Below are 22,238 nucleotides of genomic sequence, written 5' to 3' on the forward strand. Positions count from 1 at the left end.
CACGCACGACGCTACGCTTCTGGGACGCGTCCGGTGGGTTATGGCGCTAGAGGAGGTCGGACCAAAACCGCGACGCAGCCCTGACGCGGCGCAGACGGACCCAGTGGAAACTGGGGGGGTTCCACCGGGTCCGTTACGTTACGGCACATGGTTGTGTGTCCTGAAAATTGGTCATAATTTCCTCCTTCACCTCTCTCCACTGTCTTTGCTTCTTCTCCTCCTGTCAATGTTGTACTGCAGCTCTCACTTGTGACCACTGTAGGGCGATAAACACTCATGTACATCTAATATGGTGTTTATACACGTTGTTTATACTTTATTTTAACATACATGCATTTATGTTGACGCTTACAGGGGTAACGAAGCATTTCTCATGATGAATACATAATTTGATGACTAATTTTTAGGGATTTCTGAGGTTTTCTAGAGTTTCTTCCTGTAGTTGTTGACCCTGCCCGGGTTCCGTCCTTCCTGATGTGGGTGTGGACAACAGAAGAATAGATGACTACACAAATAATGGAGGAGAAGCTACCTTAGCATGCCTCTTATAAGTTAGGAAAACAGGTTTTAAATTAGCTCACCTTCACATTTCTTTTCCTGGCTGCAAAGCGTAGCTGGGATGCTGTGTCAGAATGGGAAATCTTTTTGGAAAAAAGAAACAAACCCGAGTGACAGAACAAGACAAAGCGGTGTTGGTGAGTGTCTCAGCTAGCTTACATTAGCTAGCTGTCCAGTGTTAACTTTGATACTGTACGTCCAGTGCTGTAACAAGAGGGGGTCCGCCGCACTGCTTTATAAATAGTAGTCATTTAACAACCTGTATTATCAGTTATCGTACAAACACAGTTTTTACAACACAACTTCATCACTTTAGCACTATGCAAGTAACTATGTAATTCGGCTTGAATATCATTTAATTAGCCCTTAGATGTAGGTGTGTTTATTACCTAAAACCCTTGTATTATTCTGCTTTCAGTTGTCACGTTTGAGCGCGGTAGCAAACAGTGTCACTCAATGTTACGAGTTGAGATATTAACCACTTAAACGAGTGGTGCTGAGCTATGAGAGCCGATGTTGTCCAAAGAGGCTAACGTAAATCAGGCCTAGCTAATCTAGTAACATATCTTACAACTGGTCTGTTACAGGTTGTGTATGTTTGACAGCTTCTGTACAGGTTGACAGAGCTGCAGGCCAGGACCTTATGACACTGACAGCTATATTACTCAGTACTCAGGTCTTGTACTTGAGTAAAAGTAGAAGTACCAGAGTGTAGGAATAATCTGCAAGTAACAGTCCTGCAATCAAAATGCTACTCGAGTAAAAGTACAAAAGTATTAGCTTCAAAATATACTTAAAGTACCAAAAGTAAAAGTAGTCATTGTGCAGATTAGTCCATTTCAGAATAATGTATATGATATGTTTTATAATGATTGATCATGAAAGTGTTCTCAAAGCTGGTGAAGGTGCAGCTAGTTTGAAGTACTTTGTAGACTGCAGGGTAGCTGGTGGATTTACTCCAGGTGGAACTAAAGTCTGATTTAACACTTGGTTAGATTTCACATCATTCATCCAGATCTGTGAAGTAACTAAAGGTACAACATAAATGTAGTGAAGTATAAGTACACGATTTACCTCTGAGTTGTAGTAGGGTAGTAGTACAAAGTAGTACAACATTAAAATACTCTAGTAAAGTACAAGTCCTTCAGAATTGTATTTAAGTACAGTACTTGAAATCTCCGTAGTTACTTTACACCACTGCACAGAGAGCAACAAAAAGCTGCTCTGAATGAATTGGTTAAACTTTATAGTGTGTGTATATAGAAGTATATTTGAGTGTAAATGTCGTTGTGTTGTCTTGGTTCTCTCAGCAACTGAAGCAGCAGAGAGACAAGCTGCGGCAGTATCAGAAGAGGATCAACCTGCGGCTGGAGAAGGAGAGACTTCTGGCCAAGCAGCTGCTGAAGGATGGCAAAAGAGAGTGAGTGTGAAGTCTGTGCAAAGAGTTTACAGTGTGACCGTCAAACAAAGGGACACGCCATTACAGGTTAAGGTGTCTGACCTGCGGAGTCACTTGAATTGAAATGATGATTTGAAGATTAACATTAGGGACCATTTTTGTATGGAAACAATTGTTATTCATATTAATTCATTTTTAAGGATATTCAGGGTCCAAGATCCTTTAAATAACAATCTATGTACATATGAACCTATTGTCATTAATGCGTTGAATGGTAATAGATCAATAATGGGCAGAATTCTGTCAACATGTTGAAAACATTATTTGAAAATAATGTTGTTCAGTTAAACAGATTTAGCTTTTAATAATAATAATAATATATTTTATTTATAAGCGCACTTTTCATTTGCGTAAACAAAACTCAAAGTGCTACAAAATTAAAAATTAAAAAGGGTGAAACAAAACAACAATAAAAAAAAAAAAAAAAAAAAAATAATGAGAGCTTTCCTGCATTTGTACCTTAACCCTCCTGTTGTCTTCGGGTCAAATCTGACCGATTTACTACTTTCATCAATCATAACTTTTCTGTTTTACATTCGCTTGCATTCAGGCTTTATGATATCCTTCACAGGAGACATGTGAACATATACAAGTGCTGATCACCACTTTCATTGCATTTTGGATGATTTAGTCAACTTTGTAACTCCCATGGTGTTCCCCTTTACCGCCATAAAGAAAAGGAATTAGTAACCATCCGGATCAGAACACACACACACACACACACACACACACACACACACACACACACACACCCACATGTCCCCCTTCTGTGCCCATCCCCCACATGGATCACACCTGGCACACGCAGTACATGTTCAGTGTCTGTTCTTTGTATATTTACTGCAGTTGTTCATGTATACCGGTACTCTGATCCAATATGTACAGTTTGAAAGGGTGTTAAATGAAATGTGGTGATGACTAATGGTTTTTGTGTTAATGTAATAGCAGTTAAAACAGGACCGGTCAAATCTGAGCGCGAACACCAAAGTAAGGGGGGGACACGAAGACAATAGGAGGGTTAAAGTAGGGCTCAACGATATGAAAAAAGTCATATATTTTTTAAGAAATACTTTCATATTTGTAAGGTTGTCCATTGACGCTGTTTCCACCTGGAGAACTTTGATTAATAATCATCAGTAATGTGGATGTATTGAATAAGCAGGTAATGAGAAATAATATAACATCTGGAGAAGTTGAGAAAGTTAGACCACTTCCCTGGAATGCAGCCTTTAAAGGCAGGACAAGACCCTGATATCAGATAGTTGCATCTTGCTGCCATCTTACTCCAGGCTGCTCTGTGAATTCACATTGAATATACTTTCTTGTTACAGTAAAGCGCTCCTCTTGCTGAAAAAGAAGCGCTACCAGGACCAGCTTCTAGACAAGACGGAGAACCAGATCGGAAACCTGGAGCGCCTGGTGAGGATTTGATCGACAGCCAGTGCTAACAGCAGCAGCTTCTTTGAAACCAACATCTTTTTTCTGCTCCTTTTAGGTTCAAGACATCGAGTTCTCCCAGGTTGAAACAAAGGTCATCCAGGGGCTGAAGATCGGAAATGAGTGTCTGAAGAAAATGCACGAGGTAGGTGTGGTGCGGGGTCCCAGGAGGGGCTGAACAATGTTTTTATCCCATGTTTGATACCCCCCCCCCCCCCCCGAGTCACCTGTTATTGACGGGCTCTGGGTGTTCCCCTCCTCAGGTGATGTCCGTTGAAGAGGTCGAGCGGATTATGGATGAAACCCAAGACGCCATCGAGTACCAGAGGGTAAGTTCCTGTCACACATACATGACAATTATTTCTGCACCTATTTAACTATATAATATCTAACTATGTAAAATGTCGAAAAACCTACACCCATATTATATATGTTGTTGAATCACGTACTTGCATTCACCGAGTTCCAGCTAAGAAATAGGTCATTGAAATCAAGATAACAGTTTAATAGACTTTTTATCCACACGCATATTTACAATACACTTTTAGATTTTGGTTGTTTTTCACTTTATATTTTAAATAGATCAAGGATTTAAGTCTTGGGGAAAATGGGCTGTCAGAGGTACAAGCTGGTGAATACTAGCGGCAACTAAACTACATTGGAACAACTTTGATTTAACAACGTGTAACGGCTTTATTCAGTGTCTTTATCTCCAAGATGTGAGATTCTTTGGAGGACGATATCTCTGTGAATGATTTGGCTCCTGGTAAACCCCCCCTGAATGATTTGGCTCCTGGTAAACCCCCCCTGAATGATTTGGCTCCTGGTAAACCCCCCCTGCATGATTTGGCTCCTGGTAAACCCCCCCTGAATGATGTGGCTCCTGGTAAACCCCCCTGCATGATTTGGCTCCTGGTAAACCCCCCCTGAATGATGTGGCTCCTGGTAAACCCCCCTGCATGATTTGGCTCCTGGTAAACCCCCCCCTGAATGATGTGGCTCCTGGTAAACCCCCCTGAATGATTTGGCTCCTGGTAAAACCCCCCCTGAATGATGTGGCTCCTGGTAAACCCCCCCCTGAATGATGTGGCTCCTGGTAAACCCCCCCTGAATGATGTGGCTCCTGGTAAACCCCCCCTGAATGATGTGGCTCCTGGTAAACCCCCCCTGAATGATGTGGCTCCTGGTAAACCCCCCCTGAATGATGTGGCTCCTGGTAAACCCCCCCTGCATGATTTGGCTCCTGGTAAACCCCCCCTGCATGATTTGGCTCCTGGTAAACCCCCCCTGAATGATGTGGCTCCTGGTAAACCCCCCTGCATGATTTGGCTCCTGGTAAACCCCCCCTGAATGATGTGGCTCCTGGTAAACCCCCCTGCATGATTTGGCTCCTGGTAAACCCCCCCCTGAATGATGTGGCTCCTGGTAAACCCCCCTGCATGATTTGGCTCCTGGTAAACCCCCCCTGAATGATTTGGCTCCTGGTAAAACCCCCCCTGAATGATGTGGCTCCTGGTAAACCCCCCCCTGAATGATGTGGCTCCTGGTAAACTCCCCCTGAATGATGTGGCTCCTGGTAAACCCCCCCTGAATGATGTGGCTCCTGGTAAACCCCCCTGCATGATTTGGCTCCTGGTAAACCCCCCCTGAATGATGTGGCTCCTGGTAAACCCCCCTGCATGATGTGGCTCCTGGTAAACCCCCCCCTGAATGATTTGGCTCCTGGTAAACCCCCCCTGAATGATGTGGCTCCTGGTAAACCCCCCCTGCATGATTTGGCTCCTGGTAAACCCCCCCTGAATGATTTGGCTCCTGGTAAACCCCCCCTGCATGATGTGGCTCCTGGTAAACCCCCCCTGAATGATTTGGCTCCTGGTAAACCCCCCCTGAATGATGTGGCTCCTGGTAAACCCCCCCTGCATGATGTGGCTCCTGGTAAACCCCCCCTGCATGATTTGGCTCCTGGTAAACCCCCCCCTGAATGATGTGGCTCCTGGTAAACCCCCCCTGCATGATGTGGCTCCTGGTAAACCCCCCCTGCATGATGTGGCTCCTGGTAAACCCCCCCTGCATGATTTGGCTCCTGGTAAACCCCCCATGCATGATGTGGCTCCTGGTAAACCCCCCCTGCATGATTTGGCTCCTGGTAAACCCCCCCTGCATGATTTGGCTCCTGGTAAACCCCTCCTGAATGATGTGGCTCCTGGTAAACCCCCCCTGCATGATTTGGCTCCTGGTAAACCCCCCCTGCATGATGTGGCTCCTGGTAAACCCCCCCTGCATGATGTGGCTCCTGGTAAACCCCCCCTGCATGATGTGGCTCCTGGTAAACCCCCCCTGCATGATTTGGCTCCTGGTAAACCCCCCCTGAATGATGTGGCTCCTGGTAAACCCCCCCTGCATGATGTGGCTCCTGGTAAACCCCCCCTGCATGATGTGGCTCCTGGTAAACCCCCCCTGCATGATGTGGCTCCTGGTAAACCCCCCCTGCATGATTTGGCTCCTGGTAAACCCCCCCTGAATGATGTGGCTCCTGGTAAACCCCCCCTGCATGATGTGGCTCCTGGTAAACCCCCCCTGCATGATGTGGCTCCTGGTAAACCCCCCCTGCATGATGTGGCTCCTGGTAAACCCCCCCTGCATGATGTGGCTCCTGGTAAACCCCCCCTGCATGATTTGGCTCCTGGTAAACCCCCCCTGCATGATTTGGCTCCTGGTAAACCCCTCCTGAATGATGTGGCTCCTGGTAAACCCCCCCTGCATGATGTGGCTCCTGGTAAACCCCCCCTGAATGATGTGGCTCCTGGTAAACCCCCCCTGCACGATTTGGCTCCTGGTAAACCCCCCCTGCACGATGTGGCTCCTGGTAAACCCCCCCTGCATGATTTGGCTCCTGGTAAACCCCCCCTGCATGATTTGGCTCCTGGTAAACCCCTCCTGAATGATGTGGCTCCTGGTAAACCCCCCCTGCATGATGTGGCTCCTGGTAAACCCCCCCCTGCATGATGTGGCTCCTGGTAAACCCCCCCTGCATGATTTGGCTCCTGGTAAACCCCTCCTGAATGATTTGGTAATCCTAACCGGTAGAAACTCTGCAACGACAGCATGGTGGTGAAAACAACACTTCCCATGACCCTATGCCGTTAAGGACGTCACCAAACTGGGTGTAGCGACGACAAAGAAAGGCTAAATTAGGCTTATCAAATGTTCCAAAGAAGAGAATATAATAATGCATTTACTACAGGCCTAAGATACTCCTAAACAGGGGGACTACATGCAAAGAGACCAGACACAGGATACATAAGCATTTTGTTCCCATAATGACATATTGTCTATGTAAATACTTATATACTTATATATGTCTAAAGTCCGATGGACAGTATCAAAGTGTTCGAGGTCTTCTGAGAGTGTGTGGTCTCTCCGCAGCAAATAGACGACATGCTGGCGGGCTCCTTCACTCAGGAGGATGAGGACGCGGTGCTGGCTGAGCTGGAGGCCATCACTCAGGTACGCTGATCACCATTACTCACATATGTGTATTTGAATTAGAAATGAGAGAAGTGTGTGATCATGCGTTTTGTCCCCCAGGGAGACGTGGAGCTGCCTGAGGTTCCTGAAGACGAGCTTCCAGAAGTCCCCGAGGCCACAGAGGAGAAACCAGGTCTGCTGTTGTCTTTGTTTTTCATTATTTTCTGACCCTTTGCTGTGGCATTTTGTGATCCTGTTTCTGTTGTACTGACGTCCCAGCCGTGTGATCCCAACATGTTGCTCCCCTTCCTGCATGTCCCGGGCTGATCCATTGCTCTTCTCTCTTGTTCCTGATTAAATCAAACCGTGGCTCAATGGCAGATCACTTAAAACATAACCTAACATCATAGTGATCCACCCACACTCTCTAAGGCAGGGGTGGGGAACCTCCGGCCTCCGGGCCGTATACGGCCCGCGAGACCATTTGGTACGGCCCTCGAGGTAATTTATAAACACACGCAAAAAAGAAAAAAATTAAAGAAATCTAGACCGCAAAAAAATGAAACAAGTGAGTGCTAGTTTTTCCTGTCCAAGGTCAGGGTCCTTGAACACAACACGAGCCGTGTCATCACGTGGTATAGGTCTCGTCTGACAGGGGTCCAGTTCTGACGGAGAGCACCAGAACGTCACTCCGGGTCTTCCACACATTGCAGTACCCATAAGGAGCCGTACAAATGTTTCTGCGTAGCTGTGTCTTTAGCTGAAAGCCCAGTGGCGATCTGTTCTTCCGTCACACTGAGCATACAATCAATACCTTTGTTGTTATTAGCATCTGGTTAGCTAACTATGCTAACGAATATAAGAAGCTTTTTCTCCAACCAGTGAGGTAAAGGCACATCTTTATATGATCATTATAGTTATAAAAAAATAAGAGAATAAAGTAAACAGGTAGAAAATACTATAAGACAGTAAAAAAGTTGTTATTAATAAACACGAATACAGTTTGAAAGGAGAGTGATTTGTAAAATATCCATAAAGAAAAATAAATCTGCTTCCAGTTCTGTTTCATCTGGGTGTTGAGAGATGTATCCATATCTCCTAATGTTACTCTCAAAGTGCACCAGATTGATCCTTTCAACTTCAACATTTAAAAAAAAAAATCTTCCCGGGGGAGCATGCCCCCGGACCCCCCTAGAGGAGGTTAGATCCCCCCCCACACTTAAATCATGTCCATGGATGGGAAACTAAATACATTTGTACACATCTTGTGTCCATATCTTTCTATTTGGGTGGTCACGCCACACCGTGCACGTGCATGCACGAGTCATGGTGAGATATCTGGATTAAGAGGTTGCGTTTTCTTTGCACAGCATGAAAGAAAGGTGAAATGAATGGGCTGTGATTTTAGTATTTTTAAGCAGAGGTCAGTCATTTGTACGGCCGTCTGAGGATCTTGAACAAATTGAAATGGCCCTTGAGAGGAATAAGGTTCCCCACCCCTGCTCTAAGGGACATTTTAGTTTCTGGATTTTACTAATGTCAAACTCAATTGAACCGACAGCTGTCAGGCGACATTAGCTGCTTCACATGTCTGTGAGCAACTTCTCTCAACAACACCGACTGAAAAGTGTTTCTCAGAATCACAGAGGGGAAATTGTTACAGAAAGAAGAGCCCAACACAGTTTAAGATGAACCAAGAAGCCCGCATCAAAACAATGTTAAAGATACCATTTTTTTTTTATTATTACACATTTTACAAAATACATATCCTGTAACAATGAATAAACATCCTTTATTGTTTACCCGCCTTAAATTAATGCCAAGTCTGAATTCCAGTGTTTTCCTAAAGTCAATCATGTTGTGATGGACTGCCGTTTCATGCAGAGTAGCACCACTGTCAGGTGATTTTGAAAGGAAATCTGTGTAACAACATTCTGCTACTGCCTCTCCTCTTAGTTGTACACCCTACTCCTAAACAGGATTACACCTGGGCTCAGGATCTGATCTTGTATCTGCATTAGTACCAGCTATGTTTAAACCGTATAGCTGTTAGCGCTGCCTCAGTTTTCCCACCTGTGGCGTCCATTCTCAACAGCTGCCTTTGACGGTCCTGTTTCAGGTTGTGTCCAGTAGTTATCATTAACATAAAATACAACTAGTATCTAATCAGAATCAGGTTTTTCACCAGGTAGGTTGACACGTACGAGGAATTTGACTTGGTGTCAAGGTGCATACATCAAAGTAAAAGAACAATTTAAAACACAGATAGAGAACTATTTTAAGAAAACTATAATAACATTTAAAAAATCTAGTAAAATCTAGCAGTATTTACATAGAAATAGAATGGAATAAAATATGTGCAGTAATAACATTTACAGATATTGTGTAAATGAGAATGGATAGCAAAGGAAGTCAGAGTGATGCAGCCCTACCTTCTCAGCAGGGTTGTTAATAAACCAATTTACTGCTTTTGTTGTAACTCTGTGAATCTCCTTTGTTCCAGAGCGGGATGGTCCCAGGAAGAATCCGGAGAGAGAGATGCTCGCTGCGTAGGAGCTCCTCCACAACACTCCTCCACCCCCCTACAGACACACACACACACACACACACACACACACACACACACACACACACACACACACACACACACACACACACACACACACACACACACACACACACACACACACACACACACACACACCAGCTGCAGAGGCCTGTGATAAAGTGATCAGCCTCTCTCAGAGACTGCTCCTCCTCCACATGGTCAACCGGTCTCCGTTTGTCCTCGCTGTCCACACGGGCAGCCGGGACCGCATCACTGGAGGAAAACTGATTTGAATCCTAAAGACCTGTGAGATCAGATAACTGTGCCTAGCCCTTTGTTATATCGCCACTAAATCATTTGAAATACATCGACTTCCTTTAATGCATGTCATTGTGAATCATTACATCATCTCTTAGTACATAAAGGGTATTTACAGAAAGACTTTTGAGATAAATGCGTCTTTGAGATTCCTGCATCTTTACAGTAAAATGAAGGTGAGTGGAATATCGTTTGATCTCAAGGAAATGTAAAAATGACTTTAAGAAACAAATCAGCAGAAACAGAATGTCCAGATGACACGGGATGTTTCACATCGGAGCGTGCTGTGAACTGATTTCAGTGGGACTACTTTCTGTCAAAAAACACTCTGTAAAATCAAACGCAAATTAAACTTTTTTTGTCTTTTATATCATACATATCTGCTCATTTTAAGAAAAATGTGGAAACCAAAAGGAAGCATTGTATATTCAATTGTTTTGGTTTCATGATGACACTCCCTTTCTCTGCATACATGTATCTGAATACTTTTAGTTCTCAGTCTACATAGATGGAGAACTTTATCCAGAGACAAGATTGTTCTTGCTTTTATTGATAAAAATACTTAATAAAGAAAAAAGTTCATTCTTTTGTAAGTGCAAAAAGACAATGTGATATCTGTTGGATGGAAGAAAAACAGAAGGACTGAATGCAATACAAAACAACTGTTCTTGTAATTGTATAAAACTGACCTTTTGACGAAGGATTAATACAAAAGCCCTGCTCTGTAGTCTTTGGCATCTCGTCTGTCTCACAGTTATTTGACCCACCCTGCAACATCTTCTAATATTCCTAACATTTGCACAAACACTGACCCCGTGTCCAGCCGCTTCACGATCTAATTCTCTGCTCCCCTTGTGGATTAGCGCCGTGTCATTGGAGAGAGGGCTGAGCATATCGTCTGAGGGTTTACCTGAAACCCAGACGACAGTTGGTAATCTCTTCAATCCACACCCTGGGTCTCCACACACTGAGTATTATAATAGCAGGGGCCTTTCATTATTTCACTGTGCCCAAATGTATAGAAAGATTTTAAAATACAGCTGAAAAGATGGCCGACAGAGCTCAATTTGTATCATTGTAGATCCATTTGACTAATCTGTAAATCATTTAATCTCACTAACAGATAACACTGCTGGCTGTCCTTCCTCTGCAGCACCACACAGGTCTTCTCAAAATACTTTGTAATGTCTATCTATACTTTCTTTTTACAATAAAACTCACTTTTGTTATTGACGTTCTCTGTGCTGCCAGGTCAGATGTTCCACGTCTGACCACAAGGTGGCGACAAATAGTTTCTCTACCATCTGTTGAGAGCAGGTGAATTATTGACGGGAAATGTATTGGAGCATTCCTTTCCATGATGCCAATGTCTATAATGCGTTCTTATGATACTTGTAATATGTTATTATATGCTTATAGAGCTTTTTGGGTATAGCTACAAGCCCTCTTATTACATGTATAGTGTTTGTTTTTGTAACAATATTCATAACATATAAAGCATTTGAATTATGACTTCTTAAATGCTGGCAACTCACAACTTTTGTGTTGCCATAATCATAGTGTTTTAACATTCCTATGGGTTTAATGCATTATTATCACTGTTACAATGTATTATAAGTTGGTTATTGTTCAAGTGAAGTGAAAAATAATGTTCCAAATTATGCAACAAAAACACGATTATTTTAACCTTACTTAATAACCACTTGGAGTAAATCATAATCACATTACAAATTCATTTTACCATTGATATAATGTATTTAACTATTGGAAAATATACACCATGATCCTTGCAAAAAATGTCAGTGTGCAACCAACAATTTCTTTTAAATAGTATGTGACATGAGTCATTATAAGAGCTGTCATGGTTATTTCACAAAGCGTTATGAATATATATGAGTCCTTTTAAATATACAGAGCTATAAGCATATTGTAACACATTATAATGATGCTTTTAGACAAGGACGTCTTTAACAGGGTTACCAAACCTTTTCTAGACAATAATGAGCTTTAACTTTATGCCAGCAATTTACATTGGTCCCTTTCTTGGAGTAACATCATAATGTCCCTTGTACACAATGGCTGCTCCTATGACTAGTCCCTGACCTTTAACCCATTTAAAACCTGTGGAAATAACTAGAACACCAACTGCGAGCTGGACCTGATCCCCCCCACATCAGTGTTTGCCCTTTATGTTAGTTGTTGTTGTTGTTGTTGACTCTGAATTTGGTATATGATCTGTTACAGGTTCAAGATGTGGTGGAAAGGCTGAAAAATATGAGGCTGTAGGAGCAGCACTGATTTTACAGATTCTATTAGCCAATCCTTAAAAGTTAGCTCTTATTTTCTTTTTAAACCTTGACTAAAGCACCAGCTAGATACATAAAACAAAGGCTTTGCAATATTTCTATCCTTGGCCTTGAAGTACTTGCATCCTTAAATGTTCCTTTGTTGAGGCCTCCTGCACGCCTGAAACGTTCCTGACCTCCTCACACTGAAGTTTGAATGGACAGCTCCACCGGGGGGGGGGATGTGGGAGTGGGCGTCGCACAGACAGAACCAGAGTGCCGCGCTGATGAGTCACCAACGTGGATCTGAATCCAGATACAAAGGCTGAGAGGACGCTGGTGAGTAGGATGTTCATGAAAATCAGAAGCTGCTCAATGGAGGCCTGAGTACGTGGTGATCGTGTGTTCCTGCCCACATTAACACCTGCCTACCTGATACTGCTCCACTGTGGACTGAACACACACACTCGTGCAGAACTATGGTAAGTTACAGAGCCAACTAAAATCTCACATCATTTAGGACCATCTCATGTTAAGGCTCTCATTTTGTAATAGTAAGTCTAAACTCCGTAAGAACAAGTCCAAGTTACATCAAAGGTCTTTAAAGGTCACCTATTATGCAAAATCCACTTGTTCATGTCTCTTCTACATCAACATGTGTCCCCTCTTCTTCATGTCACTTCTACATCAACATGTGTCCCCTCTTCTCCATGTCTCTTCTACATCAACATGTGTCCCCTCTTCTCCATGTCTCTTCTACATCAACATGTGTTCCCTCTTCTCCATGTCTCTTCTACATCAACATGTGTCCCCTCTTCTTCATGTCTCTTCTATATCAACATGTGTCCCCTCTTCTCCATCAACATGTGTCCCCTCTTCTTCATGTCTCTTCTACATCAACATGTGTCCCCTCTTCTTCATGTCTCTTCTACATCAACATGTGTCCCCTCTTCTTCATGTCTCTTCTACGTCAACATGTGTCCCCTCTTCTTCATGTCTCTTCTACATCAACATGTGTCCCCTCTTCTTCATGTCTCTTCTACGTCAACATGTGTCCCCTCTTCTTCATGTCTCTTCTACATCAACATGTGTCCCCTCTTCTTCATGTCTCTTCTACATCAACATGTGTCCCCTCTTCTCCATGTCTCTTCTACATCAACATGTGTCCCCTCCCTCTTCTTCATGTCTCTTCTACATCAACATGTGTCCCCTCCCTCTTCTTCATGTCTCTTCTACATCAACATGTGTCCCCTCCCTCTTCTTCATGTCTCTTCTACATCAACATGTGTCCCCTCTTCTTCATGTCTCTTCTACATCAACATGTGTCCCCTCTTCTTCATGTCTCTTCTACATCAACATGTGTTCCCTCTTCTTCATGTCTCTTCTACATCAGCATGTGTCCCCTCTTCTTCATGTCTCTTCTACATCAACATGTGTCCCCTCTTCTTCATGTCTCTTCTTCATCAACACGTGTCCCCTCTTCTTCATGTCTCTTCTACATCAACATGTGTCCCCTCTTCTTCATGTCTCTTCTACATCAACATGTGTCCCCTCTTCTTCATGTCTCTTCTTCATCAACACGTGTCCCCTCTTCTTCATGTCTCTTCTACATCAACATGTGTCCCCTCTTCTTCATGTCTCTTCTACATCAACATGTGTCCCCTCTTCTTCATGTCTCTTCTTCATCAAACACGTGTCCCCTCTTCTTCATGTCTCTTCTACATCAACATGTGTCCCCTCTTCTTCATGTCTCTTCTACATCAACATGTGTCCCCTCTTCTCCATGTCTCTTCTACATCAACATGTGTCCCCTCTTCTTCATGTCTCTTCTACATCAACATGTGTCCCCTCTTCTTCATGTCTCTTCTACATCAACATGTGTCCCCTCTTCTTCATGTCTCTTCTACATCAACATGTGTCCCCTCTGTGGAAAGAGACTCTGAATGTTTCAGGAACAAAGACCCTCTCTCTTTTGTCCTGATCCATTTATATACAACCCTGTCTGAAAATGAGCTGATCAGATTTTAGTCACTTTATGATGTCATAACGTTTTATTGGCTTGTGTAACCATTAGCCAATCACCAACCAAGGTAACCCCCCCCCCCTCACCTTATCACCTGAATCTCCTCCTAGAGCACCAAATATCTCTCAGAGGGGCGTGGGGAGGGGCTCCTTATTTCCATCTAAGACCCCATTTACACGGGAACGTTTGCGTTTACGCACCGAATTCGTTTTCAAAAAAGTCTTCCGTTCACACGCATTCGGCTCATTTAAGTGTCCGTTCACACGAGACCACTGGAAACGCTGGAGTACTAGTAGTAGTAGTAGTAGTAGTAGTAGTAGTAGTAGTAGTAGTAGTAGTAGTAGTAGTAGTAGTAGTAGTAGTATATATATATCAACCCAGTCTCATGGCATTTCATGTTCACCAACACGATTTGCCCCTTTTTTTCGTGTTGCACAGCACGATTTTAAAAGCAATGTATTTCTACTGCCTGCAGCACGTCTTTTTCTCCGGTCGGGTCGAGGAAGACCGGAAGCTGTGTGGTTCATAAAAACATGTTCTTACTCAATATCAAGCCACAATTATTGCTTTTATTTTAAATCGTATAATTTCGGACTTTTGTTGCCGTCTGTGAGGAAAATAAATGGGGCTCAGAGCCTCAGGATACTGAAATCTGTATTTTTAAATATTTTTTTCCTTCTAATTTGTTATTCTTTTCAAAATAACACACTGTTATTTACTCACCAATAACACACAATTATCCTTGCTTTTATGTATTGGTTTAATTCCATAATCTCGGGCTTTTTTGGTGTCCGTCAGGAACTGAATTTCAAAATAAAAATAACCAGAAACAGACGTAGGCCTATAAGGGACATTTCGAGCATCATTGCGATTGTCAACATTTCTGAGTTTATGATGGCCGAAGACACTACACTACCCATAATCCCCAGCTATCGTTTAGGACTACAGTCCCCGTAAGGTTACACAGCGTCAAACAGCTGTGTGAAATGGAACGAAACCACGCCAGACTATCCAAAACTGGAATCGAACACCCCCCCAGAACTACACATGCTGTCTGTTGTGTTTCGCAAAATGTTCTATGGGACGTCTCTACTGAACGTTTTCGTTTTTCCCACAATTAGAAGTTGCCAGTATTAAACACATTGGTGTTATCAAATGTAAAACATATAATTAATAAATGGGTGAAAATCGCTTGTGTCCATAATGCGCAGCATTAATATATACCCACATGACAGCTCATTGTTACTTTGTAATTCTACTCCACTACAATTCAGAGGTTAACCTGGTATTTTTACTCCACTACATTTATTTGAGTTACTTTGCAGATTCTGATTAATGATGTGAAATATAAACAACCCTTAAATCAGACTTTAGTTACACCTGAGTAAAATTCAGGGAAGGTGATTGTCAAGTGCCAACAATCAGGAGAGATATTTGATAGTTGGTGCTTGAGAAGACTAAACATGTATCTGCAATTGACATGAATGGAAACGAGTAATAAAGTGTATTCATTACTCGTTATTCTCTACTAATAGTTAATTAAAGACTGTATATTATGGCTATTTTGCACATCCCTTTCAAGAGTTTCAAAGGTTTATTGACATATCATACACAACTACGGTGTAGTTATGCAATGAATGAAACACTTGGGTCACAGGTTCCTCAACAGTGCATTACAAGACATCTATCAATATGTGTGTACCTCCACCATTAAACTGTCATATTCTGCACATTTCTTATTCTATCTACATACATGAGAGTATAATTAATGTGTATAATATCAGTTAAAATAAGTGCTTCAACATAGTTAACATTGCAGGAAAGCAATATATTAGACGTTAAGTACTTTGTCAGGCTTAATATGTATCTGTAGATAGATACCCCCAACGTTTTTTTCTTATTTAAAAGAAGACCTTAATCTGTTATTTAATGTTTAAATAAAGGTTAATTCGTTTTTCTGTTTTGCACCTCCTCCTATTAATATCTTTGTACATCCTGCACTAAACTGTTTTATTGAGATCACTTATAGTATCTTCTTGATTTTTTATATTCTATATTTCTATCACAGACCTTCTACTTTCCCCCTATGAAAGTATGTACTCTTCATATTTGTATTCAAATATTCAAATAATATTTGATGAAAAAAATATTAAGAGTACATTATTGTTTTTACGTGTTATATTATAACACATAAAAACAATAATTCAATTTCGTGCTTTAACCACTAGGCGGTGCACACAAGGTACACACAGCCATAATAACTTTGTATTATTAGTGTAGGACACGTTTTATTCATGCTTTCACATAATTTTACAGCATATTGCTATACTATTTCAGACTCAGTATTTACATTCTTACATTCAAAGAAAATCAGTAATATCTTTAAAAACTACAGTCCTTTTCTATCAGCTGTGCACCGTTATGGTGTAAATGTGACCTGCTCCATCGAAATCAGTCGCATTGACCCGAAGACACATTTTGAGTTGTATACACTGTTGGAAAGAGGATATTCATAGCTTTCTAATGATATCAGGATTGTTTTTGTACTCCAAATATTAAGCGAAATATGTCACATTATATAATGACTGTCACCGAGTCCTCATTTTGAGAAAAAGGCCTTTAAAGTTTCCTCTTCTCTGGAATCCATCGATCTGATTGATTATTAGTGGAGCAAATGATCAAAATACTACGGAGGGAAGATATTTTCGTTTGGAGGGGAAGCTCGCGAGTGTGTGTGTATACGTGTGTGCGTGTGTGTGTTTGTGTATTTTTGCGTTTGTGTGTATTGTGTTTGTTTCCCGGGGAAAACCCTCACCTCACAAACACCGGCTGTTGTTGTGCCTGCTGTGGCGTTAAATTACTCCGTTCTCCGCTTGTAATTATGCCGTTACAAGCTTCAAAGTTATATTTATCATCTGAATTTGCCGAAACAAGTTTAATATTCTGAAAGCCAAGACTCTGTTTAATTTAAATCAGATGAAAACAAACTGTAAAGGATCCTGCCGTGTTATCTATGATTACTTTACTCTTACGTTCATAATGTCAGCCGGAGGGAGGGGGGCAGCGCTGCTGGAAGAGCAGAGTGCGAGTGAGAGGTGCCTGTCTTCGTCCCTTCACAAGCTTCAAAAAGGTACTTATCGTGTGATTTTGGAAATAAAAGTTTCATATTCTGAAAGCCAAGACTTGGTTTGTTTAAAATCAAACAAAACACCCGAACCTTGAAAAAATAGTTTTTTACGTAAATCCACGTTTATTCTGAAATGAGCCGTTGCGACTTCCGACTGATTTCGATAGAGCGGGTCACAAATATAACCTATCAATGAATTAGATCAAATGTAAAAGTCAGCCGAATTAGTGTTGATACTGCAAGAAGACGTATTGTGTGAAGAGAAATTGAAGATGTTGTTTAATTGTTGAATATATTTATGATCCACGTCAAGTATTCAGTTTCGGCGGCATTTTCTCAGTTTTTCCAAAGGTCTTCTCATCAGGGCTCTATAAATAAAGAACTACGGCAGATCTGTAATATACAATGCTGCCGAACCGTGTATTACAATGCCGTTATGTGATGACTTTCAAAGAGAAAAGCAAGAACACTCGGAATTAAGTATTCTTTTATTCTTTTAAATTTTTTTCCGGATTTCATATCATATAAACACCAAATCCTAGCATGCATTGCGGCTAAAACATCCAATAAACGAGCTTAAAACCATAGCTGAGGATCTTGGGTAATTGCTCGAAATGCCTACGTCTGTTTCCGGTTATTTTGAAATTCAAAAAAGCCCGAGATTATGGAATTAAACCAATAAATAAAAGCAAGGATAATTGAGTGTTATTGGTGAGTAAATAACAGTGTGTTATTTTGAAAAGAATAACAAATTAGAAGGAAAAAAAGATTTAAAAAATACAGATTTCAGTATCCTGAGGCTCTGAGCCCCGTTTATTTTCCTCACAGACGGCAACAAAAGTCCGAAATTATACGATTTAAAATAAAAGCAATAACTGTGGCTTGATATTGAGTAAGAACATGTTTTTATGAACCACACATCTTCCGGTCTTCCTCGACCCGACTGGAGAAAAAGACGTGCTGCAGGCAGTAGAAATACATTGCTTTTAAAATCGTGCTGTGCAACACGAAAGAAAGGGGCAAATCGTGTTGGTGAACACGAATCAATAGACTAAAAATCGTGTTGGTGAACACGAAATGCCGTGAGACTGGGTTGTATATATGTATATGCCGGGCCTGTAAGTGGCGCTGTACTTCCGCCACAAAATACACCAAAATCAGCAAAGAAGACCCCCGAGCATGGTTGCCATGGTTGCCCTTCTGTGTATGCCCCGCGGTGGATTTAGCAACATGCAGTTCATGTAATTCTCCATGTCCACTTGTTGCTGATGGTTGTGGTAGAGGAGCTGTAGATGTTGCACTAACATCTGTAGCATGGTCAGTAGCAGTAGCAGTAGTTACTGACAATGCTACAGCAGTGAGCAGCAGAGGTGGGGAGAGGCGGGGCTATGGCTTCATCGTTATCAGGAAATGATCGTATAGGACGTACACACAGAGCCGTTTGGCCCCCCAGAGCGTTCCGGTTGCAGATCTATCCACCTTGCGACCCGTTATCGTTTCCGCGGTTCGTTTCCGTGGTTCCGTTACGGCCTCGTGTGGCAGAACGGGCTAAACGAAAGAGAAAAGTTGCGGATACAACCGTTTGCGTTATCGTGTAACAGCACATACAGTAACAGACAGATAATCAGCACTTTTGAAACAGGGCTGAAACAGAGGGGATTATGGGATGCTGCAATGATCTGTTTGGTGTTGGAAGCCAGACACTTCAGAGACAGGTTTTGTATATATCTGAGACCTATACAGGGGCGGATCTAGAAAAATATTCATGGGGTGGCAAGAGGGTGACAGGAGAATTTCAGGGGTGGCATCCCCTGGCAGAAGTATATGCTGATTTAATCGCAGTCATATCAATCAATGTTAACTTGGAAAGCCACAATATTGATATTTTAACTCAATAACATTAGGTGACATTATTGTGGCACATCAGTAAAGCCTTACATATAAATATATAAGGTGGCAGACATAATTTCATGAAGTTTAACTGAATTGCATTCACTTGCACTCGGACATTAGAGATTTTCTCTCATAAATGTCCGATGAGCCACAACTTTTTTTTCAAAACAAAGCTGCCATCTGGGGTGGCAAGACATTTTTCTGAGGTGGCAGCTGCCACCCCGTGCCACCCTGTAGAACCGCCACTGGACCTATAATATATTGATGAAAAACTGTAAAATAGGGGACCTTTAATATGTGAGTATACTTGATATCATGTGACATAGCTACTGTCAAGTATGAATATGTTGTTTTAATATTGAGGGACAAATATAAGAGGGGTTTTGAGGTTGCCCCCTTGATCAAATACTCATTCTGCTTTTTGGTGAATTGAAATGCCATTTCAGATAAAAGTGTCTTTAGTACGGTGGCCCTGAAGTGCAAGACACCACAGCATTTCAGAAAACACTACAGCAATTTCACAAAACACAACAGCAGCATTTCACAGCTCCTCATATCTGTTCAGAAACTGGACAAAAGTTAAACATGTACAAACCACAGACTGTCTGTGTCATGGCGAATACAGTCGTTGCTTTATTTATGTCTGTATGACGTTGTTGTGAGTGTGGACGGAGCAGCTACAGGTTAGTTTAGCCTGATGGATCCGATTCCATTCAGAAAACACACATTTTAAAAGCTTTTCGCCTGCCGTCTTGTCTGCAGACTTGTCAAAGCGTTAATTCATGGTTTTTACTAACCGTTGTCAGTATGTAGTTACTTCGCCATCACTTTGAAACGTGTATTACAATTAAATCACGGTCAAATATGTTCATTTTGTTGTAGTTGGTATCTCCCATAGAATTTACATGGAGATACGCCCCGCCCCCTCTCCAGCGCGTCTTGTTTGAATGAAACTCGAGCGATTAGAGATGCGAATATTGGGTAGTCTACCATAGTATTTACATGGAGATAAGCCTCTTAAAAACCATAAATTAAAAAAACATTAATTCTGTGTTTACTCGGTTTACTCCTGTCATTCAAACAGAATCGGATCCATCAGGCTAAACTAACCTGTAGCTGCTCCGTCCACACTCATAACAACATCATACAGACATAAATAAAGCAGCGACTGTATTCACCATGACATAGACAGTCTGTGTTTTGTATATGTTTAACTTTTGTCCAGTTTCTGAACAGATATGAGGAGCTGTGAGCTCTGAGTGTGTGCTAACAGCTAACAGCTGATGTGTTGGGCCAATCACGAAGCGTCATTTCTTGACTGGCAGCAAAAAACAACCAATCACAGCAGTGCTTCTCTGGCTGGCTCTGTCCAATCACAAACAAGAAGTGTTCTCCCTAAGGAATACCCTTTCCGTCCAATGTGAAATGCTGTGGTGTTTTCTGAAATGCTGCAGTGTTTTGTGAAATGCTGTGGTGTTTTGTGAAATGCTGTGGCGTTTTGTGAAATGCTGTTGTGTTTTCTGAAATGCTGTGGTGTCAGGGCCACTTCAGGGCCACCATACTTTAGTTATCAGGTTCAGGTTATTTATTAGTACCCGTAGGTAGATTGAGTTTGCAGATAAAAAGACAAGGGATCCATCCTGACACACATTCTAAAAACAACACAGACATATCTCTAATAACATTCAAAGTTAATGAATCAATAAAAAACATCTGTGTGACACTGCTACGACGTATTCTTTGGTGCGATAGCTGCCGTAATAAAGCTGTAACTTTGTTCTACACTTTGGGACAACTAACCTCAGTCTAGAGTTACTGTATGTAAAAGAAAACACACAATTCAGGTGTCAGGTGGCAATTCAAAATACAATTACAATTATTCCATACATTTATTCTCCTGTAGATCAACTTCTATAATTTAGTGTTATCCCTGATTCAGTACACAGCTGTAATCTATCTGTTTGTAGAGGTAATATCTTCAATACTCAGTAGTATGTTGTTTCCAGTTTCGCTGTCTTTGTAGTAAACTAAGCTACAGAGGTGTAAATGCATTTACTCAAGTACTGTACTTAAGGACAATTTGTAGGGATTTGTACTTTACTTGAGAAATAGACCAATCTGCACTTTTTACTTTTACTTTTGTTAGGCTACTTAAAGTGTAAAACTTGAGTAACATTTGGATTGCAGGACTTTTACTTGTAACAGAGTATTCCTACACTCTGGTACTTCTACTTTTCCTATACCAGATCTGAGTACTTCTCCCACCTCTGCTAATATACTCTACCTGGCTGTAGCTGCACATTTAGTGAGAGTGGTATCAGTCTTTTTATCCAGCTATTGGCAAAGAAACTAGCATATCTCTCCAAATGTCATAATATTATTTTATGCAGTCTCATTACATGTTACTTGTTACTTGGCACTTTTATCCCAAGCGACTTACATACATTCAATACTGTGGACAATCCCCACAGGGGCAATTTGGGGTGAAGTGTCTCAGGGACACCACGACATGCTGACTGCAGTGGGACTCAAACTTGCTATCCCCTGATTGGAAGTTCATCATACTATCCACTGAGCCACAGCCTCCAATCTCACTATCCAAGTGTAAAATCCTTTAAGTTCAAGACTTCCTCAGCAAATTGTCGGATGCAAGTATTTCAGATCTCTTAATGCTGAGCAATAAAAAAAGACATGATTTGAAACATGTTGCCTTTTAAATTGGTTCTGAGTGTGTTTTGATATCACTGACTCCATTATTACAGTTTTTTTCAAAGTCAAACTTTTTTCTCTTCTCTCTCAAGTCACATGTCCTGATTGTTGAGAATGAATGCCTGACTCAACTAACCGTAATCAACAATCATGTTCTTAATTTATTTGTGTACAATTAGACTTCTAGTTGGATTGGCAATCACCAAACACAATGGAAAGCTATATTTGATCATGGAAACTAACTGCATGAATTGAGTAGCCGAGAGGAATACATCAATATCTGTCTGACAGAGGGAGCGCTGCTGTTTGCATTGGTAAAGATCAAGCATGCCTGATAGATTTTCACGGTGTCCGTTTGGTCGCTTTGCAAAATGGGGTCTGTTTTGGTGGTTTATTGATGCTCCACTTTATTA

At 41.7% G+C, this 22,238-nt stretch overlaps 1 protein-coding gene across 1 annotated transcript; it reads left to right on the forward strand.

Moving 5' to 3' along the window:
* Positions 1-467: 467 nt before the first annotated feature.
* Positions 468-10,522, forward strand: chmp6b (charged multivesicular body protein 6b). The gene is made up of 8 exons (XM_034107820.2): positions 468-695; positions 1,869-1,978; positions 3,349-3,436; positions 3,513-3,599; positions 3,718-3,783; positions 6,881-6,961; positions 7,043-7,115; positions 9,426-10,522. The coding sequence occupies exons 1-8, from the start codon at positions 633-635 to the stop codon at positions 9,473-9,475; spliced, it is 618 nt and encodes a 205-aa protein (XP_033963711.1). The 5' UTR covers positions 468-632; the 3' UTR covers positions 9,476-10,522.
* The last annotated feature ends 11,716 nt before the right edge of the window (positions 10,523-22,238 follow it).

The sequence above is a fragment of the Pseudochaenichthys georgianus genome, chromosome 19 (assembly GCF_902827115.2).
Source record: "Pseudochaenichthys georgianus chromosome 19, fPseGeo1.2, whole genome shotgun sequence".
NCBI lineage: Eukaryota > Metazoa > Chordata > Actinopteri > Perciformes > Channichthyidae > Pseudochaenichthys > Pseudochaenichthys georgianus.